Here is a 23,883-nt window from a genome sequence, read left to right on the forward strand (position 1 = left end):
CTTTACAGACTAAAACTCAACGATATGTAAAAGGTGTCAAACTTGAACGTCTTGAGCGAGCTAACAATGGAGTTCTTGATTTGCATGATCCTATCTTGATCCTAATTGTTAAGCTTCACGCTCCATTTCTACATCAGTGAAATTGCAATGTATATAACATAAGTTGGAGCCTTTGGGATCATCTTTTCAATAGCAATCTTATTCCTGGTAGTCCATAAAGCCCACACAAAACCTGAAAACAAAAAGATGGTCAATCTAGTTGGGACAGGCCCCTTGCCTCTTAGCCAAGTATCACAAAAATCATCCCAGGATGTAGGATAGGCAGTTAACTAGAAGATTTCAACAATGGCTTCCCAAACTAGTTTAGCCAGATGACATTTGAAAAAAAATATTAATCGCCTTGTTCGCTTGGGCTTGTTTAGTTCCAAAAAGTTTTTGGTTTTAGGTATGATAGCATTTTTGTTTTTATTTGGCAATTATTGTCCAATCATGAACTAACTAGACTTAAAAGATTCATCTCACGATTTATAGGCAAACTGTATAATTAGTTTTTATTTTCGTCTATATTTAATGCTTCATGCATGTGCCATAAAATTCGATGTGACGGGAAATCTTGAAAAATTTTAGTTTTTAGGGTAAACTAAACAAACCCTAAGTAACTGCCAAAGGAAGAACTTAATTTTCAAAGGATCCTACTTTTCCAAATATACCCAGCCACCCTGCTACTAACCCCCTGTCAGTTAGAAATCTGTAAAGTGATTTGGTAGTGAATTGCTTCTTCCTATCCAAGGCCCATTGCACACAATTTGCTTCATTATCAATTAGAGCACAGTCATTTAGGCCAGTCTCGATAGAGAGCTTAATGTCTCGGTTTCCAACACATCTAATTTTAGAAACAGTGCACAAGAGTTTCATATGGATAAAACTATCATCTCTCACTTAATTAATACAGCATAATATCAGCATATTTAATGCTCATAAAACTTTAATAAAATCATATTGAAACTAGCCTTAAAGAGTGCAAAAGACCAAGCCATCTTTTCTGGTCATGTACTGTAACTCCTTTTGAAGTCCACCCACCAATTGTCTTCTATTCAACAATCCCTCACAAAACACTTAGGATTTCTAACCAAATTGTAAAGATCGCTGTAAATGATTTTAAGAAAAACCTCCTTTAGCCAGCAATCCTTCTAAAAACGACACAACCTCCAATTCTCTATCTTAAAAGTAGCTCCCCATTTGAAGAGATGTTTAACCTTGTGTAACCCTTTCCAAGGGTTGTAACAGAAGTTTCAGTAACTTTCGAAATGCCCTGTCATGTTTTCCATCCGCTTCGCGTTCACATGACACCACTTGATAATGATATATATACTACTCCGTCCCTCAATCAAAATATGGATAATGATATACTCCGTACCTCAATCAAAATATGGTCGGGAGGAGCTGACAAAACAGCGCAAAAGCACGTTTTAAATAATTGACATGCTATCGAGAACAGTACTTTCAACACGCAGGGAAGGCATGTTCTCGTTTAGTTGGCCGTTTAGCTCCGAAAACCATTTTTGTTATTTTTGTTATTTGATAATTATTGTTTAATTATGGGCTAACTACTCAACAAATTTATCTTGTGATTTACAGGTAAACTGTGCAATTAGTTTTTATTTTTATCTATATTTAGTGCTTCATACATGTGCCGCAAGATTCGATGTGACAAAAATCTTAAAAAGCTTTTTGTTTTTGAGATGAACTAATCAAGGCCTAAATAAATATTTAAACAAATGTATTGACATACTATTGAGAACAACGGTCCTTTTCTCGTTTCAACTGGGTCTTGTGGGGTGAAAAGTTTTTGGGTGGTACATAAGATGTTAGAAGAAGAATTTGGATTCTAATAAAAATAATAAATTACATAGAAAACTGCAAGACAAATTTATTAAGCCTAATTAATCTATCATTAGCACATGTGCTGTAGTAGTTATCGTTAATTATAGACTAATTAGATTTAAAAGATTAATCTCACAATTTACAAACAAACCAAACTTAATGATTTGATGCGATGGATAAAAATTTTTTAAGTGTGGAACTAAGAGCATCTCCAATAGAACTTGGCATCCATAAAAATTTAGCAAAACAAAAAAAATAGTCTCCAACAGTTTACCATCTAGACTTGGTATTTATCCTAACTTGGCATATCTCCTCCTTCAGCGCGTAAATATACTCGTGCGGGGCGTAAATATACGCGTGCGTATCGAGCTCCCCATTCTGTTTTCGTGCGGATTTTTCTAGTTGGCGCGGCTTCCTGATTGGTTCTGGTTGTGCTGCTGCCTGTTTGAAGTGACTAGAGTACAGGTGTGGTCCATGCGAGTGCTGCCAAATATGCCAGGTGCTGAATAAATGACGATGCTCCTTCTTTTCACACGAAACTATTTTTTGGTAAAATGAACATGGTACCACTTTCATTTCTATTTGCTTGGATTAACTAGGGCCTTGTTTAGTTCTCAAAAAATTTTACAAAATTTTTTAGATTCTCCGTCACATCAAATCTTTAGATATATGCATGAAGTACTAAATATAGATAAAAATAAAAACTAATTGCACAGTTTAGTCGAAATTGACGAGACAAATCTTTTGAGCCTAGTTAGTCCATGATTGGACAATATTTGTCAAATACAAACGAAAAAGCTACAGTGTCCATTTTACAAAATATTTTGAAACGAAACAAGGCCTAGGCTTAAAAGATTCATCTCGCAAATTACAGATAAATTATGCAATTATTTATTTTTTATCTATATTTAATGCTTCATACATGTACCACAATATTCGATGGAACTAAAAAAAGGCCTAAACGAAACACGTGACCAAAATTTCTACATTTCAGCATAGTGGTGGGTCTTTCTTTGTTTTGCCAAGTTAAAAATAGGGAATTATTGGAGAGAGTGTCTTTTAAACTTGACATATTCTTTTAGCAACTTGCTAAAACACAACATTTGCCAAGTAAATTTTGGCAAACTGTTAAAGTAAATAAAGCCTGAACGTTTAAAACTAATGCTATCAGTCAGTCGATGCGAAAACATTTAAAATCCATTATCCTGAATTATTTGTAGTCATATGCAGGGATTATCAGAGATTGTTAAGCTCAAGCCTCAAAGAAAAAAATTTTGATTGTAGCACTTTTGTTTCTTTGTGATAATTATTGTCTAATTATAGACTAATTAGGCTTAAAAAATTCATCTCGTCAATTTTGACCAAACTATACAATTAGTTTTTATTTTCATCTATATTTAATACTCTATGCATACGTACGTTTAAAGGTTACAGAAAATCTTAAAAAAAATAGGTTTTTGGGTTCAATATGACGAAAAATCTTAAAAAAATAAGTTTTTAGGTGAAAGTAAACAGGGCCCAAAGAAATGAAATGAAAGCAAAATAAAATATAGGCCCTCTTTGGATCATACTTCATGCTTTTTTTCCTATGGAATTGAACTAGAGGAGGCCAATGCTATGGAATGCTTCTTGTACTTTTTCTATGAACCAAAGAGTAGGATAGGAAAATTTTCTTTGAGAATCCTATCCTACAAAATTCCTTTGTTTCACCCTTGAACAAAGGAGCCCTAAAATGTGGGTCGAATCCAGGCCCGCATGATCAAAGCCCGAAGGCGTCACGGCGAGCAGACATGCAGACCCGCTGGTGCTCTGCTCTCCGTGCACACTACCATGCTTCCTTCCTCTTTCTCATCCAGAGCATCGGCTTATTGTGCACGGCTTAAAGATCTTCATAAAACAAAGGACTTTTTTCAAACTTCTTTTTTATGAAAGATCGAACCATGGAGGAATGGATGGATGTTTATCAGTTGATCAGATAATTGTAGTCTGATTTTTCGAGTCAACACAACTATGCGTTTCTGCGAAGGCTTATCCTCACATCAACTGGGCCAAAATCTTGTATTTCTGATTTTGCAAGAAGGGGAAAAGATAGAACTGAAAAAGCAAAATCAATAGAGGGTATTTTTTCAACAAAGAATAAGAAGCTTGGAAAGTCGCTTGATCGGGCAGAGGCTCAGAAGGATCCATTGGTTATTCTCAATCAGCAGGGCGGAACCCCGTCCCTCAGAAAATCCCTTATCATGACGCATCACAGCCTCCAAACGGCGAGATCCAAACCGAAATGCAAGTGAAAAACAATCGATCAGAAACCTACATAACATAAACGCATCGGCAAAATGCAAGCGATGAGAACTGGATGCACGATTTGCAGGTGGCGGCTACGCAGGTGGAACCGAACAACGGGGAGGCGGCGGAGGGGAGGGAGGTGAGAGGTGCGCCTGGCGAAGAGACCAGAGTATATATAGCGAGGGTGGTGTGGACTAGGGTTATCCAGCGACTCGCTGTGTTTGGGCCTCCGTGGACATTTCGATGAAATCAAAAGAGTAGGCCTATAGTTTTTCCCAGCCCATTTCAGGTAACAGCTGGCCCAATTTTTGCACCAGACACAAACACAAAAAAAAAAATTGTTCCTTACAATTTTTTTGCACCGGAAGTGAGAGAAAAAAAGATTCTACTCTCTCCGTCTATAAAATAATGTAATTCTCACGTTCTAAAAAATCAAACAATTTAAACTTTTGAGTAAAATTATATAAAAAGGTACTAATACTCATGAAGTAAAATAAGTATCATTACATTAGTTAGAGAATAGTTAGGTCCAGCTTCCCCTAAAAGAGCTTTGGCTATTTATGGAGCAACTTCTCTAGGGGAGTTAAAGACATTTTCAATAAATGTTCGACAAAATAGCTCCCGTAGCAGTTCTGTAATAATTTATATCTGGCTCCTCTAGGCCCCTTGCAAGGAACAAAAATTCAGAGCCTAGCTAAACGCAGACAAATTGGCTTATCACGACTCGCAAACCTTATACAAATTATTATAGATTACAGAACTGCTCTTGAAATCATACCAAATAGTTTCTAGAACAACTTCAGCTTGTTTGTCTAAATTGTAAATAAAAAGTAAAGGATATATGTCCTAAAGCGGATATCTTTCCATCTTTTTCTTTTTGGTTATTTCTAACCCGCCGATAGCTTGGTCTATAGTCTATACAGACGTCGCCTGATGTGTCACCGGTTGATTCCTTCAACTACTGTATTTAAACTCAAATCAATCAATGGAAAAACACACTTCAATTCATTCTCTCGTTCTTACATACTTGAACAGGACAAACCATTTTTACTGCAAAAATTAAGAGATGCTATTCTTTGGAGAAGTACACCCAGAACTATACCGCAACACTGTCTCCGCAGAGAAAAAAGTTGTATTAAAATTCGCAACAGAAAGAAGGCTTAATGCCGTACAACTCAGCGTACAAACTCTGAATGGAGACGAAAACATGTAAGCAAAGCAATCGGACAACCTCTTCATTAGCACAGCAGCATGAACTTTTACATCACTTCCTCGTTACAATGGCAATGCTCAAGCAGGAACCCAAACAACACTCAGATAGGCAGCAGCTAGTGCCATCATCGTCATCTGTTGTTAGGTCAGCCCCACAAGAAAAAATGTATCAAACGCTAAAAACATTTATAGTTACAATGCGCCTAAACAAGGGCTAGACTAGTTTTTCCCAGGCCACCAAAGAATGGATTTTGCAACATTTGAGCAGTAATTACAACCATTAGCTAAAATTATGACAAAACTGTTTTCTTCCTTTTCTCGTATAATATACACACAGTTATCGAGAAAAAAGGCAGGAAATAACTAAAATGTTGGCCTATATATACACCTACATTGGAGTCAGACAATCCTCATTGAACCTCCGCAAATTTGTAAGGTATTAGACACTGCTGAGTCCTGAAGCACCTCCTGAAATCAACAAGTCTCTTGTCAACAATCAACCACCAAAGAAATTTAGAGCGACAAAGGATTGCTTTACAAAGAGCCAAACTAAAACGAGCTTTTGTTTGTGCCATTGTTCCTCACATTTATCTTAGCATAATTCTTATGTTTGGTCATTGGTGACCACGATTTGGGCAGCTTGTTGAAAGTACTGTAACACAATGTGCCAACAAACAAATATGAAAAAGGAAGGTTTAGACTAAGTACTTCAGTTTATGAGTTTTTTTTTTCTCAAAGATGTGTGAGACTGAGAGGGATAAGAGCACAAGCACACATGCACATACACAGAGGAAACTAGATTACATTCGCTCGCGCCTTTGGTTATACATACACCAACCTTGACCAAACTCAATGAAACCTATTCTGACAGAAAGACCTCGGCCCCAGCCAAACCCCAAAGATGCATTTCCTCAGCAAGCAAAAGCACTCTAGCTAAATTGGGGAGAATGCCATCAAAGGCGCATATACCAAACCTGTAAGATGCATTTCCTCTGCAGTTCATGAGTCATGACATTGATCTCTATATCCATATCCATATATCTTATAAAAAGCAACCCCCACTAGCTTTCAATCTCAACATGCAAATTATCCACATCGTCCTCCCACTAACTTCCAATATCTTCATGAAAGCTATTCATGTCATCCCCCACTAAGTACTAAAACCATCCACATCATCCACAACCAAGTACAAAAGTTATCCATGTCATCTCCCACTAAGTGCAATTACTTCAAATCTATCAAAATACTAGGCATCCACATCATGACATAGATTCATTTTGCTGCTCCATCATCTTATAATTCGATCTAATATTCTATTAGGCTTTTTATTGGATTCTTCCACTAGTTTGCCCATTAAAAAAAAACTCGACCTGGGTAAGACAGCCTTTTGTCCATAGGCTTTTGTTTGGAGGCCTCACACAGGTTGAGAAAACCCCTGAACCCCTGCCCCACCCATACACAACGGCACCATAGGTCCATAGCCCATGTGAGAATGACCACGACCGGGGACAGACCTTAGACCCTGCACTTTGGTGTGGGATAGACGAGGAGAATTTTTTTAACCCCATCTTGAAAATTGGCTCCCCCAGGAGTACTCAAGCCAACTAACCAACTCAGCTAGAGGCCCTTTCACACTAGCTTGCTATTAACCAGAACCAATACAAGAACATGCAGGTCCAGCACATACCTATAACAGCTTTATTTCTAAAGTCCCACTGCAACGTGCAGGGTATCCTTCTAGTTTATTAAGACTTAAATTACACTAACCTTTAAAGGCATCTTAAAAACAAATTTTAACTAGTGAATTGATGAATTGAACACAGCATGGAATGCCATTAAAATTTCATGTGCCTATTCTCACATGATCTTTCGTGGAAAGGAACTTTATCCTCATCCTTCACCACCTAATTTACTTCACTCATATCTGCAAATCTTACTAATGCAGAGTGCACGACTGAAACAAAGCAAAAGTGATAAACACTGTAGAACAAGCAAATGGAGTCTTGCCTGTGAGAACCTTCTCCGCAAGCCCAATAGAAGGTGTGGAGACTTTAGGACAAGAGTGCTGACCTAAGCTTACACTGGCCCCCTGGAAAGAAAACTGAGACTGCCCTCGAACTGCAGTCAAGGAATGCAAATATGTTAGAAATGGAATTAATCTGAAGGAGACTACATCTAGGAAAGGATATTTGCTTAGTGCATGATATTAGGGCTACACAAATATTCTGTAGAAAAACATTTCTGACATTTCATGTCAAGAAACAAACACAAAATGAGAAAGTCACTTGAGAGATTAGGGCTGTCTAAAAACAGGGCAATATTCCAAAGAACATAATATAACTGCGCAAATATTTCTTACCGCTGAGGCCTTTGGATTTGATCACTCACAAGACACTGAAACCGAGAATGTTGGATTTAGCAATTAACATTTGCAGGCTAATTCTTTGTAACAATCCCCTTTGCCAGTTTGACAGTAGTCAAAACCATCATCTACAAGAAATATTTCCGGGCAACAAAAGTAGCAATATGACTTGGTAAAGAAACCCATTTTGGCAGTTCGGCGCTGGTCAAAATTGATCACCCACAAGATAATACTTCCATGCAACCAAGAGAAGGCGATGTGAATCATTTCCGCTCACAACCGATTACTCTCTAAACTTGTTTACTTCTACGTCGAGATTGGAGGAGGTACCAATGTTGCACAAATGCCAAAGCAACCTCGCCATCATAAACCTCTATTCAGAGAGACCTATACCTGTTAGATTATTTACCACTTTCATGGTTGATAGACTCCAACGAATGACGAATCAGTTGCAGCAATCCCTTGACATTATGAAAACTGAAATCAAGTACTTCCCTTACAAGAACAACTCCATCCACCTGAGTCTTTCCAATACCAGAAAGATAAGCTGAAAATGAACTTTGCGATTTTCTGGTACCCTCGAATGCATTATTTATATCCTCTGTCTGTATAAAAAATAAAAAAATAAAAAAATCAGGAACTAGAATACTTACTCACAGGTCACAATATGAAGATACATTTAGCTCTGTTGTGTGCACTATTTCATGAAAATGTGAAATTATAAGATACAGAATCAAGGGCCATTGATTGTAGATTATCTATTGAGGAATAAATACCTAGTGAACACCTGAATGAACAAATGAATATCCAACAAATAGATTGAAGATTTTACTAACATGGTACAGCAGAAATTGATAGCTAGAGCAGTATTTTCTACTCCATCCCAAATTGTAAGTCATTCCAAGAATCTTGGAGAGTCAAAGCATTTTCATGTTTGACCAAAATTATAGAGTGAAATACTAAGATTTGTAACGTAAAGTGAGTATACTATGAAAATATAATTAAGAAAGAATCTAATGATATTTAGTTGGTATCATAATAATAATTGTTTTATCATATAAATTTGGTCAAACTTTGAAAAGTTTGACTCTTCAAGATTCTTGGAATGACTTACAATTTGGAATAGAGGGAGTATTTTGATGTCACTTTCTTGTGACTTAGGGGAACCCTTTATAAATCTGATCCAGACTTGCATCGCTAATAGGTGGGGGCCATCTGAAGGTGGGGAAGTATTACAAGTGCAAACAAAAACTACAAAAGAGAGGACACTTATGTTCCATGTATGAGGAAGTTTGCTGCCCAAACTAGGTTCAAATTCCATGGCCTTATTACCATAACTTTAATATACTGGAAAAGGGCAGCAAGTGCCTCCACATATGCCAAACAGGACATGCAGAACAATTGCACAGGTGAACTATCTAGCGGGGGGAGGAGGGGGGGGGGTGATCTATATATGTGATTACAGTAAATTAAAAAAAAGGTCTGATGTGGAACAGACAGTTGCACATTCTGATATTCACAATGTATGGACCATATTTCAATAACAAGATGATTGTTCACTTATCACTGTCATGTGACTTCCATAATTACACATCAGAAAAAGCTTCTGCGAGACTATTTATGTATTAGCGAGAGAGAAGTTGCTGGATTTGTTTTCATTTTAACTGTTTGTACAGACAAATCCTAGTGGTAGAACTGAAAATGACATAAAGAACTTACATAAGAAAGCAATCCCATCAAATGATGATTGTTCCGAGATATGGGGTTGCTAGCAATCTGAGGAGAGTATACACCCCTTGCAGAAACAGCCTTAGTAACTGTGCTCTGGTTATTCAAATTATCGATGTCTGAAGCAGAAGATGATGGAGACTCCGCTAGAAAAAAGAAAAGGAGAATTTTAAAAGATAAACTCAATTGCATTGATGTCACCCCAATAAAATGAAGGTTTGCATTGTGTAGTTAATAAGCCCTGCTTCCTAAGCATTTCTTAGATAACTGTGCTAGTTAATTTCTGTCATTAAAGACCTTGGGTTGCCCAAGAGTTGTGCGGGTACCCAGGCAGCTATTCTATCTAGTTAAAGCTCTAGTGAGCTGTTTGTAATCAATGCAATATCTGTCTTTCTCTATATATATGAAGGAGACGCCTGGGGTTAGTTGCCTCAAGGCTACTCAAAAGTCTGTGTTTCCTCCATCATTTGGTACCAGAGCTAGGTTAGACACCAGAGAGCCACGAGGCCAACTCCTCACCTCCTCCACCCATGTCGACCTCTGCTGAGCGCGTTGCCAGGCTCAAGGCCGCGCGCTTGAAGGCTGCAGAGGAAGCAGCAGCGCTGGCAGTCCAGGCAGCACAGCAGGCGGCGGCTGCTGCAGAGGCGGCAGCAAGGACGGCGCAGGAGCTGCGGGCCGAAATTGCTGCTGAGAAGGGAGAAGAAGAGGAGGAAGAGGAGGAAGAGGAAGAGGAGGACTTGAGGAGCCAGAGGACTCCATCGCGGGACAGGCGCCGTTCGCAGTCACCACTGCGTAACAGAAGGCGTCGTGGCGGCGGCCGCTATGAATCACCGCAAGGCAGGGTGGTTTACCGCGACTCCGGCAGCGGCACCTCATGGCCAATGCTGGACAAGACAAATTACTATGAGTGGAGCCAGACGATGAAGCTCAGGATGCAGGCGCGCGATCTCTGGGAAGCTGTCGAAGGAGGCCCAGTGCAGTATCGCGACGACAGGCGAGCCTTGGAGGTAATTGTCGCGTTTGTGCCCAAGGAGTTGGGGCTCCCGCTCCTTGACAAGGCGACAGCAAAGGAGGCATGGGATGCCATCGCTGCGACTCGAATCGGTGTGGACAGGGTCCGCCGAGCGACGTTGCAGCGGCTGCGTCGGGAGTGGGAGAACATGGATGTCAAGCCTGGCGAGCCGGTGGAGGATTTTGCCCTGCGGCTGTCAACTCTGCACCAGCAGCTTGTTCTTCATGGTGACAGGGACATCGACGAGAAGCGTGTTGTGGAGAAGTTTCTACGCACGGTGCCTGCCAAATACGCGCAGATTGTCGTCGCCATCGAGCAGTTCCTCGATTTTGAGGCGCTCTCGCTTGAGGAGGTGACAGGAAGGCTCAAGGCGGTGGATGAACGTGAAGCGCAAGCTGTGACAGAGCCGGTGTCCATCAACGGCAAGCTGCTGTACACCGAGGAGCAGTGGCGTGCGCGTTTGAAGAAGGAGAAGCAAGGCGCAGAAGAAGCTGGCGGTTCTGGTTTCAAGAACCAGCATGGCGGTGGCGGCAGACGCGGCCGTGGTGGCGGACGCGGACGAGGCAGAGGTGCTGGCCGTGGTGGCGGACGTGGTGAAGGCAAAGGCGCTGGCCGTGTTGGCCCCAACACCTGCCTCAACTGCAACCAGGAAGGCCACTGGGCACGTGAGTGTCTCCAGCCGCGCCGTGAAGATGCAGAGCGCGGCGGTGGAGGGGGAAACCGTGCTGGCCGCGGTGGTGGCAACCGTGGTGGAGGTCGTGGCGGCGGAAATCAGGCTGGGCAGTGTGGTGGGAACCAAGGAAGGCATGAGGCGCGCGCCCAGTACGCTGAGTGCGATGAAGATGGTGCTCTGTTTCTGGCACATGGCTTCATCAGCCTGGAACAGAGCACGCTGGTGCACAGCTACACGGCGCAGCACGTCGAGCTCTCTGAGCCACGCGCTCGTGCCTACCTCGGCGTGGACGAAGAAGAGGTAGACAGCGGCTGGTACCTGGACTCCGGCGCGACGCATCACATGACCGGGCGCCAAGAGCTCTTTGCTGATCTGAACACTGGCGTTCGAGGAACGGTCCGGTTCGGGGATGCGTCGAAGGTTGAGATCAAGGGCGTCGGGTCTATTGTTTTCCAAGCCAAGACCGGTGAGCAGAGGGTTCTTCATGGCGTCTATTTCATTCCGGCGCTGAAGAACTCTATCATAAGTCTGGGACAGCTTGATGAAGGAGGGTCCAAGGTTGAGATTGATGATGGCGTGCTTCGCATTTGGGACAAGAGTCGCCGTCTGCTCGCCAAGGTACGCAGAGGGAAGAATAGGTTGTATATTCTGCATCTTGAGGCTGCACAACCTGTCTGTCTCGCGGCACGCAAGGATGAAGAGGCGTGGCAGTGGCATGAGCGTTTCGGCCATCTGCACTTCGATGCCCTCCGGCGACTCAGCAAGGAGGAGATGGCGCGCGGGATGCCGGTGGTTGACCATGTTGAGCAGGTGTGTGACACCTGCGTTACCACCAAGCAAAGACGGCGTTCCTTTCCGGCTGCAGCAGCATACCATGCCCAGAATCAGCTTGAGCTGGTGCACGGTGACTTGTGCGGTCCGGTTACGCCAGCGACACCGGCGGGCAACCGCTATATCTTGCTGCTTGTCGATGACGCCACTCGCTTTATGTGGGCTGTGCTGCTGCCATCCAAGGACGCAGCAGCAGAAGCAATCAAGAAGGTTAAGGTGGCAGCAGAGGTGGAAAGCGGGCGCAAGTTGAAGGTCCTGCGCACCGACAATGGCGGCGAATTCACCGTCGCAGAGTTTACTGCATACTGTGCTGAGGAAGGTATTAAACGGCATTTCAGTGCCCCTTATTCACCGCAACAGAACGGTGTTGTTGAGCGCAGGAACCAAACAGTGGTGGCCATGGCACGAGCTCTGCTCAAGCAACGCCAGATGCCCTCTCGGTTTTGGGGGGAGGCTGTGATGACGGCTGTACACATCCTGAATCGATCCCCGACGAAGGCGCTGAAGAATGTCACTCCTTATGAAGCGTGGCATGGTCGGGCACCAACAGTCGGCCACCTCAAGGTCTTTGGCTGTGTGGCTTATACCCGGCGGCTTACTCAGCTTCGCAAGCTCGATGACCGCAGAGAGGCTGGCGTGTTTATCGGCTATGCGGAAGGGGCCAAGGCATACCGTATCTATGATCCAGTGTCCCAGCGCGTGCGTGTCAGCCGTGATGTGGTGTTTGACGAAGGCCGCGGCTGGGACTGGGCATCACCAGCAGCAGGCACACCAGAAGCAGCGGGCAGCGAGTTTTCTGTTGAATTCCCATGGGCGGAGGAACTCCCTGAAGCAGGAAGTTCAGCGTCACCTTTACTATCTCCTCCGCCACATCCTGCATCGCCTGGTTTCTCTCCGGTGGATGCAGGAGAGCCTGCAGCAGAAGCAGAGGAGCCCGCAGCGGAGGCAGAGGTGCCTGCGTCACCCAGAACACCTACACCAGCTCCAGCAAGTCCTCAGGTTGAGCATGTGACCCCCCTGGAAGATGATGATGAAAGGGTGGATGCCTACCATGACGATGAAGAACTCCGCTATCGGAAGATTCATGACATTATTGGTGATCAGCCAACCCCTCCGCCAGCGCAGCGGCTGTTTGCAGAACTGAATCTCACCCATTCTGGTGAGCCTACAAGCTATGAAGAAGCCAAAGATGATCCAGATTGGCAAGCAGCGATGAAGGAGGAGCTGAGATCAGTAGAGCGGAATGGGACTTGGGAACTTGTTTCTCCCCGTCCTGGTCACCGTCCCATTTCACTAAAATGGGTGTTTAAGCTGAAGAAGGATGAACATGGAGCTGTAATTAGGCACAAGGCAAGACTTGTGGCCCGTGGTTTTGTGCAGCAGGAAGGAGTTGACTATGAAGATGCTTTTGCACCGGTTGCAAGGATGGAATCAGTGCGTGTTTTGCTTGCCTTAGCAGCACAAGAGGGATGGGCAGTACATCACATGGATGTGAAGTCTGCATTTTTGAATGGAGAACTCCAGGAGGAGGTTTATGTTACACAACCTCCAGGTTTTGCTGTAACAGGAGAAGAGAAGAAAGTGTACAGGCTGCACAAGGCCCTGTATGGCCTGAGACAGGCTCCTCGGGCATGGAATGCCAAGCTTGACTTGACTCTCAAGCAGATGGGTTTTGAGCAGAATATGTATGAAGCTGCTATGTACAGGAAGGGATCAGGTGAGTCCCTACTGGTAATTGGAGTCTATGTTGATGATTTGATCATCACAGGAGTCAATCAGCAGAAGATTGAAGCCTTCAAGGCAAAGATGAAGCAAACTTTTGAAATGAGTGATTTGGGTCTTCTGTCCTTCTATCTGGGAGTTGAGGTAAGACAATCAGAGGGGAGCATCACTCTGAAGCAAACCCATTATGCTAAGAAGATACTTGAGATTGGTGGTATGGCAGGTTGTAATCCAGCCACCACACCCATGGAAGAAAGGCTGAAGTTAAGCAAGGAAAGCACAGCAAAAGAAGTAAACCCAACTCAGTACAGAAGACTGGTTGGCAGCTTGAGATACCTAGTGCACACAAGACCAGATTTGGCCTTTGCAGTAGGGTATGTTAGCAGATTTCTGGAGAAGCCAACAACTGAACATCTTCAGGCTGTGAAGAGGATCTTAAGATACCTGGCTGGTACTCTAGATCATGGGCTCTGCTACACTAGATCAACAGGCAAAGCAAGGTTTGTGGGTTACAGTGATTCAGATTTGGCTGGAGATGTTGATTCAAGCAAAAGCACGACTGGATGTTTGTTCTTCCTTGGAACCAGCCTGGTCAGCTGGCAGTCTGTCAAACAGAGAGTTGTTGCTCTGTCTAGCTGTGAGGCTGAATATGTGGCGATGACAACAGCTGCAACCCAAGCTTTGTGGTTGTCAAGACTGTTTGCAGATTTGTTGGGAAGAAAAGTTGAAGTGGTGGAACTCAGAGTAGACAATAAGTCTGCTCTGGCTTTGGCAAAGAATCCTGTTTTCCATGACAGGAGCAAGCATATTAGAATCAAGCATCATTTCATCAGAGATTGTGTGGAAGATGGTAGCATCAAGACAGAGTTCATTCCCACTGCAGATCAGCTCGCTGATATACTGACTAAAGCTTTGGGCAAAACCAAGCTGGAAGAGATGAGGAGCAGGATTGGGATCAAGGAGATCAAGATTAATTGAAGCAGGCCTTAGGGGGAGAAATGTAGTTAATAAGCCCTGCTTCCTAAGCATTTCTTAGATAACTGTGCTAGTTAATTTCTGTCATTAAAGACCTTGGGTTGCCCAAGAGTTGTGCGGGTACCCAGGCAGCTATTCTATCTAGTTAAAGCTCTAGTGAGCTGTTTGTAATCAATGCAATATCTGTCTTTCTCTATATATATGAAGGAGACGCCTGGGGTTAGTTGCCTCAAGGCTACTCAAAAGTCTGTGTTTCCTCCATCACATTGTTTCATGCATCTGAAAGGTAGATTAGGCGTCTACCTCTCTGAGCAAGAGATGCATTGAAAATTTGATGCAAAATTTACCAAATCTGTGCAAGGTTGAAATGCTAGAATCATTAGAGACCTTCTTTTACTTCATCACAATGCTAAGCTGTAAACTAGCGAAGTGCAAAAATATAACTTCTCAAGTGAAGATCTTGAAAGAAACAATGCTACTTGATTATATAATACAATATTCAGAAATGCAGCATCCCCAATTTTTTAGGTTTAATTGAATAATTCATCATTCTAAATCCAGCTTGGTTTGAGAATGGATCTGACCCATTACAGACGAAAAGGATAATAAGATCAATCAATAAAAACAATTGGATATTCTCATAATGGACAAACCCATCCTAAAGGACAGTCCTCAAACAAAATAGGCTGTAATGACCTTATAGGCGCTACATTCAAATTTAGATACATGAGCCAAAGCATGTGTGAAAACAAAAACCTGGAGCAACCATCAAGGACGCTGCCTGCAACGCATGCCTATCTTTAATTACACCAGGACTTTTAAAGAAAGCAGCCTTCATATATGCCACTTCCACACATTTATATGCCAAAGCAGCATTCGCCATTTTCTTGAGTCGCTCAAATTCATGAGCGCAGAATCTGTTGGATACAACAAAGCCAACAGGAAGAGCTTAGTTAATCATGCAACGCAAGTACCAAATGACAAGGCACATTAGAGTCTATATTATGTAACTTAAATTATGAAATGTCATCAACAAAGGCTTACAAAGGATGAAAGTTCTGACATACTGAAGTCTATAACCGCATAAACAAGCATCTATTCTTTGAGACAAACCAGGAGGAACTAGGAAACTTTTCATTAATAAGAAGCACCTAACATGCATCCACACCATCAAACAACTAACCTAGGCTCTCTTCATAGAGAATCATCATTTATAAAATGGTCATTAACCAATATAGTAAATTTTCCTTACAAGAATTAAAAATTGCTATTGAAACTTGGTCTAATAGACACAAATATCATAAATAAAAGAATGATAAATCAACTGTTGTCTAGATCTCAAAGAAATAAAACCATAAGGATGTTCTTACCCACAAAGGTTTCCTGTTTCAGAATATAGTTTCATAGCTTGTACAGAATCCCCTTGTTTGGAGCTATCAACGTTTGGAGCCTCACACAGCGAAGCAACATGGAGAAATTTCAGACCCGCCTCAAAGCACATGCTTGTACTCTCAAAGTCATCCCCTTTTTCCTGCAACAGGAGAGGATTTGAATGGGAACAACAGTAAAAATATAAGAAATGTTTTGAGCAAACGAACCTTAAGGCGTTTAGACAAGTGCTTCAAATCTCGAGCTTCCTTCAGTAGAACAGATGCGCTCGTTAGATTTGAAGCATCACCATTAAGAGTTACTTGCTTCCTAGTTTCCAAATTTTCGATAACAGCCTTTTCTATTTGCTTTGCCTTGTAAGAGGCATCACCATTTGATGCATTGTTTAAGGATGGCTGCTGCTTGCTTCCTTTGACTGCAGATGGATTTGTTTTCTGGTCCTTATGTGGTATATTCCCATTATCAGGCTTAACATTCCCATAAGTCAAGTTTGCATGGTCACCTTTGTTTGAACCGAAATGGGGCGGTGTTTTCCCAATCTGACGACCTGTTGGTTGCTTGTGACCATGGTTGTCATGTGATGAAAGGACATCTGGATTGACTTTATGTTCAGGATTCAACTGGACATTTCTAATACCGAGTCCAGAACCTTTGTTTATAAGGCATGCATTAATCACGTCTTGTTTATCTTTCAGCAAGTCCCTATCCTTCTGAACATGATGACCCACGTCTCCGTTAAAGCAACCAGAAATACGAGCCTTAGCTTTATCACAATCAGACCCAAGATCATAGTTTCTGTTGGAGCATGAAGAACCTTTCTTCACTGACTCCTGAGACTGCACATTTTCTGTAACTGTCCATGAAGAGCTTCTATGTCGACCTAAAGGATTCTTATCAGAAGATCTCAAGGGTGAGGAAGAAACTGACTCTACAGGCGAGGCCCTCATTTCCTGGAAACCAGCTTTATACTTGTGGGAGTTAGACATCTTGGATGTACTTGAAGTCGCAGCTGTAGATGTTTGTGCATGACCAATTTTCCTCTTTGTGGTGCCTTCTGAGAGTGATGGATGCTGGAAATGGGTATTTTCCTGAAGTTGCTCACTTAAACACTCTTTGTCAGTAGATATACTATCATCAACTCCAGCAACTCTAGAATCGGTAGCTGTCCTATCTGTCTTTGACAACTTCAGTTCTGACCTGGTTTTTTTCTTCACAGCATTAGTTTCACTAATATTCTGTTTTGTAATACCATTTGTGTCAGTATTGCTACAGTGTGGGTCCATATTATGCTGGTTTGATTGCCTTTGTTTCAATTTTCTCTTCTTAATGGATGAGTCTCGAGGGCCAGAGTTCTCTGTATCTGATGTTTTAATGACCACATCTGAGAAACCTTTATCTTCACCATGAGAATGTTTACCTGATGAAGATAAACCATACTTTCCCATGCCAGGAGAAATACCACTGCGCTTCTCAATGTTTTTCAGAATCTCACTGGCAGGACTACATTTGCTTATTTCAAACTCAGAGGGCTGATGCTTCATCACAGGGCCATTGGATTCTTTCTTTATTTTCTTTGATGCCCTCATGTTATCATGATCAACCCCGACACTGCTTCTCATTCGATGTGACTGATCTTTTCCAATAATTTCTCCTGCAGAAATGTGAACCATTAGAATCAAAACAACAGAAAGGTATTAGTAAATTTCAACAAAACTATAGGTGGTGCACCTTTATCTGATGATTCCACTAGCTTCCTTTTTTCCTTCAGTTTAGGGAAGTTTCTACTTGAAGGAGCATGCAGCTTCTTTGAGGGCTTTGACATACCAGCTGAGTCCAAAGTATTTGCCACATTGGCTCCATCAAGGGAACCTTTCAGCTTCCCCAGTGAACTGATGGACTGTTTATTTCCCTGAAAAGTTGGAGCAATAGGTGCGCCTATGCCTGACATAGCATTATCATGACCACCATCCTTAATGCTATTTTCAGGTGCAGGAACCATATAAAGTGCCCGAAGGGCTCTTGTGGTCTCATCTTCAGTTATTTTGCAGCTATTCATTCCAGGCCTACAATAAGTTGCAAATACAAAACAAGCACACTTATAAACCAAATAAAGCATTTAACAATACTTGCAAGAAATGAACAAAGTGGATGAACTTACAGCCAACTCTGCATGCTACACCGCCATTTTTTGGGAAGTATATCTGGATTCATCCCATAGGGTAAAAGGCGCCAATTCTCACACTTGTCGCAGCACACCCATTGTTCATTTATTAAAATGGGTTCTGGAGCAGGCAGGGTTGCAGATGACTCTGTAGTCCCATTCCTATATACTAATGTCAAAGGATCTGATTTCTCATCTAACATGGCAGAGATATTGGGGCCACCGTCATTTCCAGCATCTGACTTGTTACCAATCTCCCCAGATGAGATGGTCTTTTTCTCAAGCCTCACACTCTTATCTGTCGGATATGAATTAGCCAAATCAATTCTATGGTCTAAAGCACAATCCTCATCTTCACCATAAGATTTTCTGTTGATGTTGTCATTCAATTGTTTCTTTGTCTTGAACTTGAGCTTCTTCGCAGATTGTGGAGAGGAAACTTTCTTCTTCTTCCCATTCATCACCCCTAATGAATTTCTATCAACATTTCCTACCATGACAGCTATGGAATCTGCACTAAACAGGACTCCGTTTTCCTTGCTTTTGTACTGAGATGGTTCATCTTCCATATGCAATACTTTTCCGTTGTCCCTCTCCAGTGATGAAGTTTTGTTGGGAATGTTTTGCATCTGACTTGAAATGGCACAAGGTTGATCATTGTACTCATCAGAACCACATCTGTTATTACAAGAAAATCCATGATCAAGCGAAGGCTCTTCCTTACTGTTTTTGTTCTTTTCACGTCCTTTTGATGGACTATTTTTTGATCCCTTCATTTTATCTGAAATCCCACCTATAAATTTTGCTGAGTCCTCGACTGAATGTTGTATCTTTACAATTGTAGGTAAGAAGTTTGAACCGGTATCATCTAAAACAGCCTGTAAAGGCTTAGTTCCCTTATTCACAGCAGATGGTTTGTTACCTCTGGATTTTGAACTCTTGAAATTGGGAGTCCTGTCTTTGTTTTCATCAGACTTGATTTCCTCGGTACACTTATCTTTGTTATCCAGAGTAGCAGAGGTTGTATGGCCCAAGTTTCCATGCAATTCTGCTTTGACTTGAAATTCAGGTGCTTCTTCTTTTACCATCACTTTAGGTTTTTGTCTCAATTCTAGAACATTTCCAGTGAGGGGTGAGAGCAAGCGTCCTCCAGGAATAAAATGGCAGGTCATTATCTGTTCAAACAACACAATGCATTAACTCTTAAAAAAACAATAGTACAATGCTTTACCACAATAACACGGACAGGGTAGAACTTAACCTCAAATATGGTACGCGGAGATTCATCAGACAAAACTTCAGGGACCAGAGCCCCAGCAGTCTCATCTAGGTTGTCTTCTGCAGATGATGAAGGGGAAATGTCTAGGCCCAAGCCACTATATATGGCAGCAGTATTTTTTGGCAAACTTTTATTGCTATTCACCTTGATACGTATTTTCGGTGCTTTCTGCTCAGAACCATTGACTGCTCTGTTTAACATCTGTTGAGAAGGATTGACATCACTCTCGTGGGATATTCGACAGTAATCATTTTTCGTGCTGCTGTCTAATTCGGTCTTAACAAAATGGTTCTTTTGCGCATTCTGGAAGCACATTGTAATATTGTCACATGTAGGCAGCAATCGTAGTAAGTCAATATATGTAAAATGCTGTAAAGTGTACCTCTGTTGGCACGTACGGTGATCTAGAGCCACTGCCATGGTTTTTTGGATCTGCAGTGTTCCTATATTGAGGAAAACCCAAAGGGGAACGTGGGTATGTTGGCAAGAATGAACCATGGCATCCATACATCGAACCTATGTAGTGTGAACGATTTTTCACATAAGCCAATACAACATCAATAACTCTAAAGAGCAAACAGGTTGGCAATTTTACTCCTCTTACCCAAATTCATATGAGTTATTTCACCCTCAAATTTCTTGCGTAAATGACCCAACACATTTTGAATTCTTTCATCCTGTAAATAATACAACATGCTTTAGTCTTTTAGCACAAGGAACATAGTTACAAGTAAAAGTTTAAAGGCTGATCATCCAGAAGGATGAAGCTGTACTATGAGAGTGTATACTAAAAAGATAAAGCATGTATGTAAAAGGAGAAAGCAGTTTCTTGAAGTATAGACAGGTATGGAGCAACAAAGTTAAATGCACTATCAATAGAAGCGGTGAAGCATAAGCTTAGAAGGAATAATTCAGCCGTCAAAATACCTATTATCACTTATATAATTATAGAGGTAACCCCAAAAATATCATATAACAAATATATTAAATCCCTTGAATACAAACAAACCTGTATGAGTTACCTCCCCACGTAAGTTAGATGTGCAATCAACTCCCTCACTCTTAATAACTGAAAGCTGGACTCAAAATCCATTTGTGCAAACTGTTGACTACATGGTATTTTTAACCCAAAACACTTCACTTTGACACAGGAACATGAAGCAGCACAATAAAGTAAGAAATGTCAATGTACCAATAGTTATCAATGATGAATCAAATTCCAGAATAAGAATGAACATACCATATAATATTGCATTCTAAATGAAAAAATATTAATCTTTGTACACCATAATAGTAGTGTTTGGATAGACATGGAAATTAGAAATAAAAAACCTTTACAACTTTTTAGTATCACTATTTTGTTTTATTGCAATAGTTTTCTGTCTTTGTTCCTCTTTGGTTTACATGTCTCTTGTCTTGTTAGGTTTCAGTTAGCCTGACCCAACTAGCTTGAACTAGTGACTCTTTTGTTGTAGTAGTGTCCCCCACACAAATTCTATTGAACTAATAAGCTAGAAAGCCCTACATCAGTCAAAAAAAGAAAGAAAAATGAGTTGAAAATATGAATAAATAAATTCCAAAGAAAAAAATCAGAGTGTAAGAGGAAATTTGTGTCTATATGTTGCCTCTAGGCACTGATCTCGACAGCAGAAATTGATTTGTACCCAACCTATAAATTGTTAAGTACAAGAGCCTACCAAAATACATGGTTATTTTTCCTTCAGCATATACAACATTCAACTAATACTATCAGTTCATTGGTCCCCCATAGTGGAATAAGAAGTCCATACAGTTTACTACTAGAAAAACAAAATAGCAAACTACTTCAAGTTTTAGTCAAATATCCCTCATTAGTCATACAGAACTATGTAACTAAGGAGATTATGGTATCATTAAAGTTAACATAATGAGGGGGCTATATTTTTGGAGCATGAGCTCCATATGCCTACATCGAATAATCGAAAATCTGCAAAAGAAGCTTCTTTTTGGAATTAGCAGACATTGCCAGTTCATACATATCCATGATAACATAGCAGAGTGTTCACCAAGCAGGCCAGGTAATGGAAAACCAGACAAAAGTAAATGAAACTGAAAATGTGTACATGAACCAACCGCACAAACCATACTACTGCCAATCACCAGCTAACTTGTCCTAGTGACCTGCTAAATCTAGCACTGAAATTAAGAAGGCTTCATAATTCAACCAAGGGGTACCACAAATCGCTGTAAACTAGTAGTACTACTCAGGGATTGCAGAAGTAACTACGAACTAGTCTTGCATTCTCACGTCGGCTCTGATACATTGCCAGGTAAAAGCTAACAGGTTAGCCAAATCCGAATCCCCCTACAGAGGCCAGCAATTAATTGGCAGAGTCGTAAACCGCCACCCCTTCACACAGCATTTATGCCAGATTGAAAAAACAATCATGCATTCATGTCAATCAGTGATAAACTCAAATACACTGCAAAATCGACAAAAGCAAATGAAAACGGAAATGTGCACGTGAACCAACCGTACAAACCATACTGCTGCCAATCACCAGCTAGGTTAAAGCTAACAGGTTAGCCAAATCCGATTCCCCCCACAGAGGCCAGCAATTAATTGGCAGAGTCGTAAACCGCCGCCCCTTCACACAGCATTTATGTCAGCTTGAAAAAACAATCATGCATTCATGTCAATCAGTGATAAACTCAAATGCACTGCAAAATCGACAAAAGCAAATGAAAACGGAAATGTGCACGTGAACCAACCGTACAAACCATACTGCTGCCAATCACCAGCTAGGTAAAAGCTAACAGGTTAGTCAAATCCGAATCCCCCCACATAGGCCAGCAATTAACTGGCAGAGTCGTAAACCGCCCCTTCACGCAGCATTTATGTCATTTATTTATGTCATATTGAAAAAACAATCATGCATTCATGTCAATCAGTGATAAACTCAAATACACTGCAAAATTGACAAAAGCAAATGAAAACGGAAATGTGCACGTGAACCAACCGTACAAACCATACTGCTGCCAATCACCAGCTAGGTAAAAGCTAACAGGTTAGCCAAATCTGAATCCCCCCACATAGGCCAGCAATTAACTGGCAGAGTCGTAAACCGCCCCTTCACGCAGCATTTATGTCATTTATTTATGTCAGATTGAAAAAACAATTATGCATTCATGTCAATCAGTGATAAACTCAAATACACTGCAAAATCGACAAAAGCAAATGAAAACGGAAAATGTGCACGTGAACCAACCGTACAATCCAGCTAGCTTGTCCCACTGACCTGCTAAATCTAGCACTGAAATTAAGAAGGCTTTGTAATTCACTGAAGGGGTACCATAAATCGCTGTAAACTAGTACTACTACTCAGGGATTGCAGAAGTAACTAGGAACTAGTCTTCCATTCTCACGTCAGCTCCGATACATTGCCAGGTAAAGCTTACAGGTTAGCCAAGTCCGAATCCACCCACAGAGACCAGCAATTAACTGGCAGAATCGTAAACCCCCCTTCCCTTGACACGGCATTTATGTTAGATTGCAAAAACAATCACGCACTCATGCCAATCAGTGATGACTGCAAAATCGACCTGAATCTCTGCAGCATTGCTACCAAGTACTTGTATCATAATAAGCGTAACGCAGAAGAAAACAAAAAAAAAAGCAATCGCAACGCTACAACAATAATAATAGTAATAATAATCACCTCGACACGAGAACGCATTCGCATACCGCCACCATCAGCCATTCATCCAATACAATCCCCACACACACATGACAAAAGAAAATAGAAGAGGAACGGAGCTGAGAATGTTCTTACGATGTAGGTGAGCGCGTCGGGTACAACCAGCTCGCGGCCGCCGGAGGCCGCCTCGCCCTCCTCCAGCTCGAGCTCGCCCTCCTCGTACCCCATCTCCCCGCGCCGCCCCTGCATGACGTCGGCGGCGGCGGGCGGGGCCAACCCCCGCCGATCGCCGACGCGCCGCGCCGCCTCAGATCGCTGCCTAGGGTATTTCACGTTGTCCTTTTTTTTTAATATTTCCTTTTAATTCTCTTGTCTTTTTTTTTTTTTTGGTTTCTCTGCGCTCGCTCGTCGCCAGGAGAGCAGAGATGGGCAGGAGGAGAGGGAGGACGGACGGTGAAAGTGAAATCGTACTACTACGACTAGTAGTGGTAGTTTCCTTGTATAATACTACGGGGGAAATTATAGAAACGAAAAAAAATAGGACGCAAAATATAATATTAATTCGAGACGAGACCCTCTCAGGCCGCCAGAGCCCCGGGTTTTCGGCTGGTGTTGTTGCCCGGTGGTGTCTGGAGGAGATGGACGGACGCGATTAGATGGGCGTTGGACGGCGGCGGAGGCGCGGAGTACGT

General features: G+C 41.9%; 1 protein-coding gene across 2 annotated transcripts; it reads right to left on the bottom strand.

Annotated features, from left to right (window-relative positions):
• On the bottom strand, positions 5,365-23,788 carry LOC8077664. Of its 2 annotated transcripts, none has more exons than XM_021446860.1 (13): positions 23,327-23,788; positions 20,119-20,191; positions 19,897-20,030; positions 19,497-19,715; positions 18,233-19,410; positions 17,803-18,137; positions 16,284-17,725; positions 16,056-16,216; positions 15,442-15,602; positions 9,464-9,618; positions 7,742-8,349; positions 7,390-7,500; positions 5,365-5,850 (listed from the first exon to the last, which is right to left on the bottom strand). In XM_021446860.1, exons 1-11 carry the CDS (start codon positions 23,438-23,440, stop codon positions 8,146-8,148), a joined length of 4,176 nt encoding a protein of 1,391 aa, XP_021302535.1. In that variant the 5' UTR covers positions 23,441-23,788; the 3' UTR covers positions 5,365-5,850; positions 7,390-7,500; positions 7,742-8,145. The 2 variants fall into 2 exon arrangements, with proteins under 2 accessions (XP_021302535.1, XP_002440987.2); XM_002440942.2 differs by having other exon boundaries at positions 19,497-19,817; positions 23,327-23,787.

The sequence above is a fragment of the Sorghum bicolor genome, chromosome 9 (assembly GCF_000003195.3).
Source record: "Sorghum bicolor cultivar BTx623 chromosome 9, Sorghum_bicolor_NCBIv3, whole genome shotgun sequence".
NCBI lineage: Eukaryota > Viridiplantae > Streptophyta > Magnoliopsida > Poales > Poaceae > Sorghum > Sorghum bicolor.

Excerpts from the sequence above, each read along its gene's own strand:
- LOC8077664 (XM_002440942.2), bottom strand. The coding sequence starts at position 23,440 with ATGCAGGGGCGGCGCGGGGAGATGGGGTACGAGGAGGGCGAGCTCGAG. Across the intron at positions 16,217-16,283 it reads ACTTGTCTAAACGCCTTAAG|GAAAAAGGGGATGACTTTGA; the intron begins GTTCGTTTGCTC and ends CTCCTGTTGCAG. Across the intron at positions 15,603-16,055 it reads GAAACAGGAAACCTTTGTGG|ATTCTGCGCTCATGAATTTG; the intron begins GTAAGAACATCC and ends TGTATCCAACAG.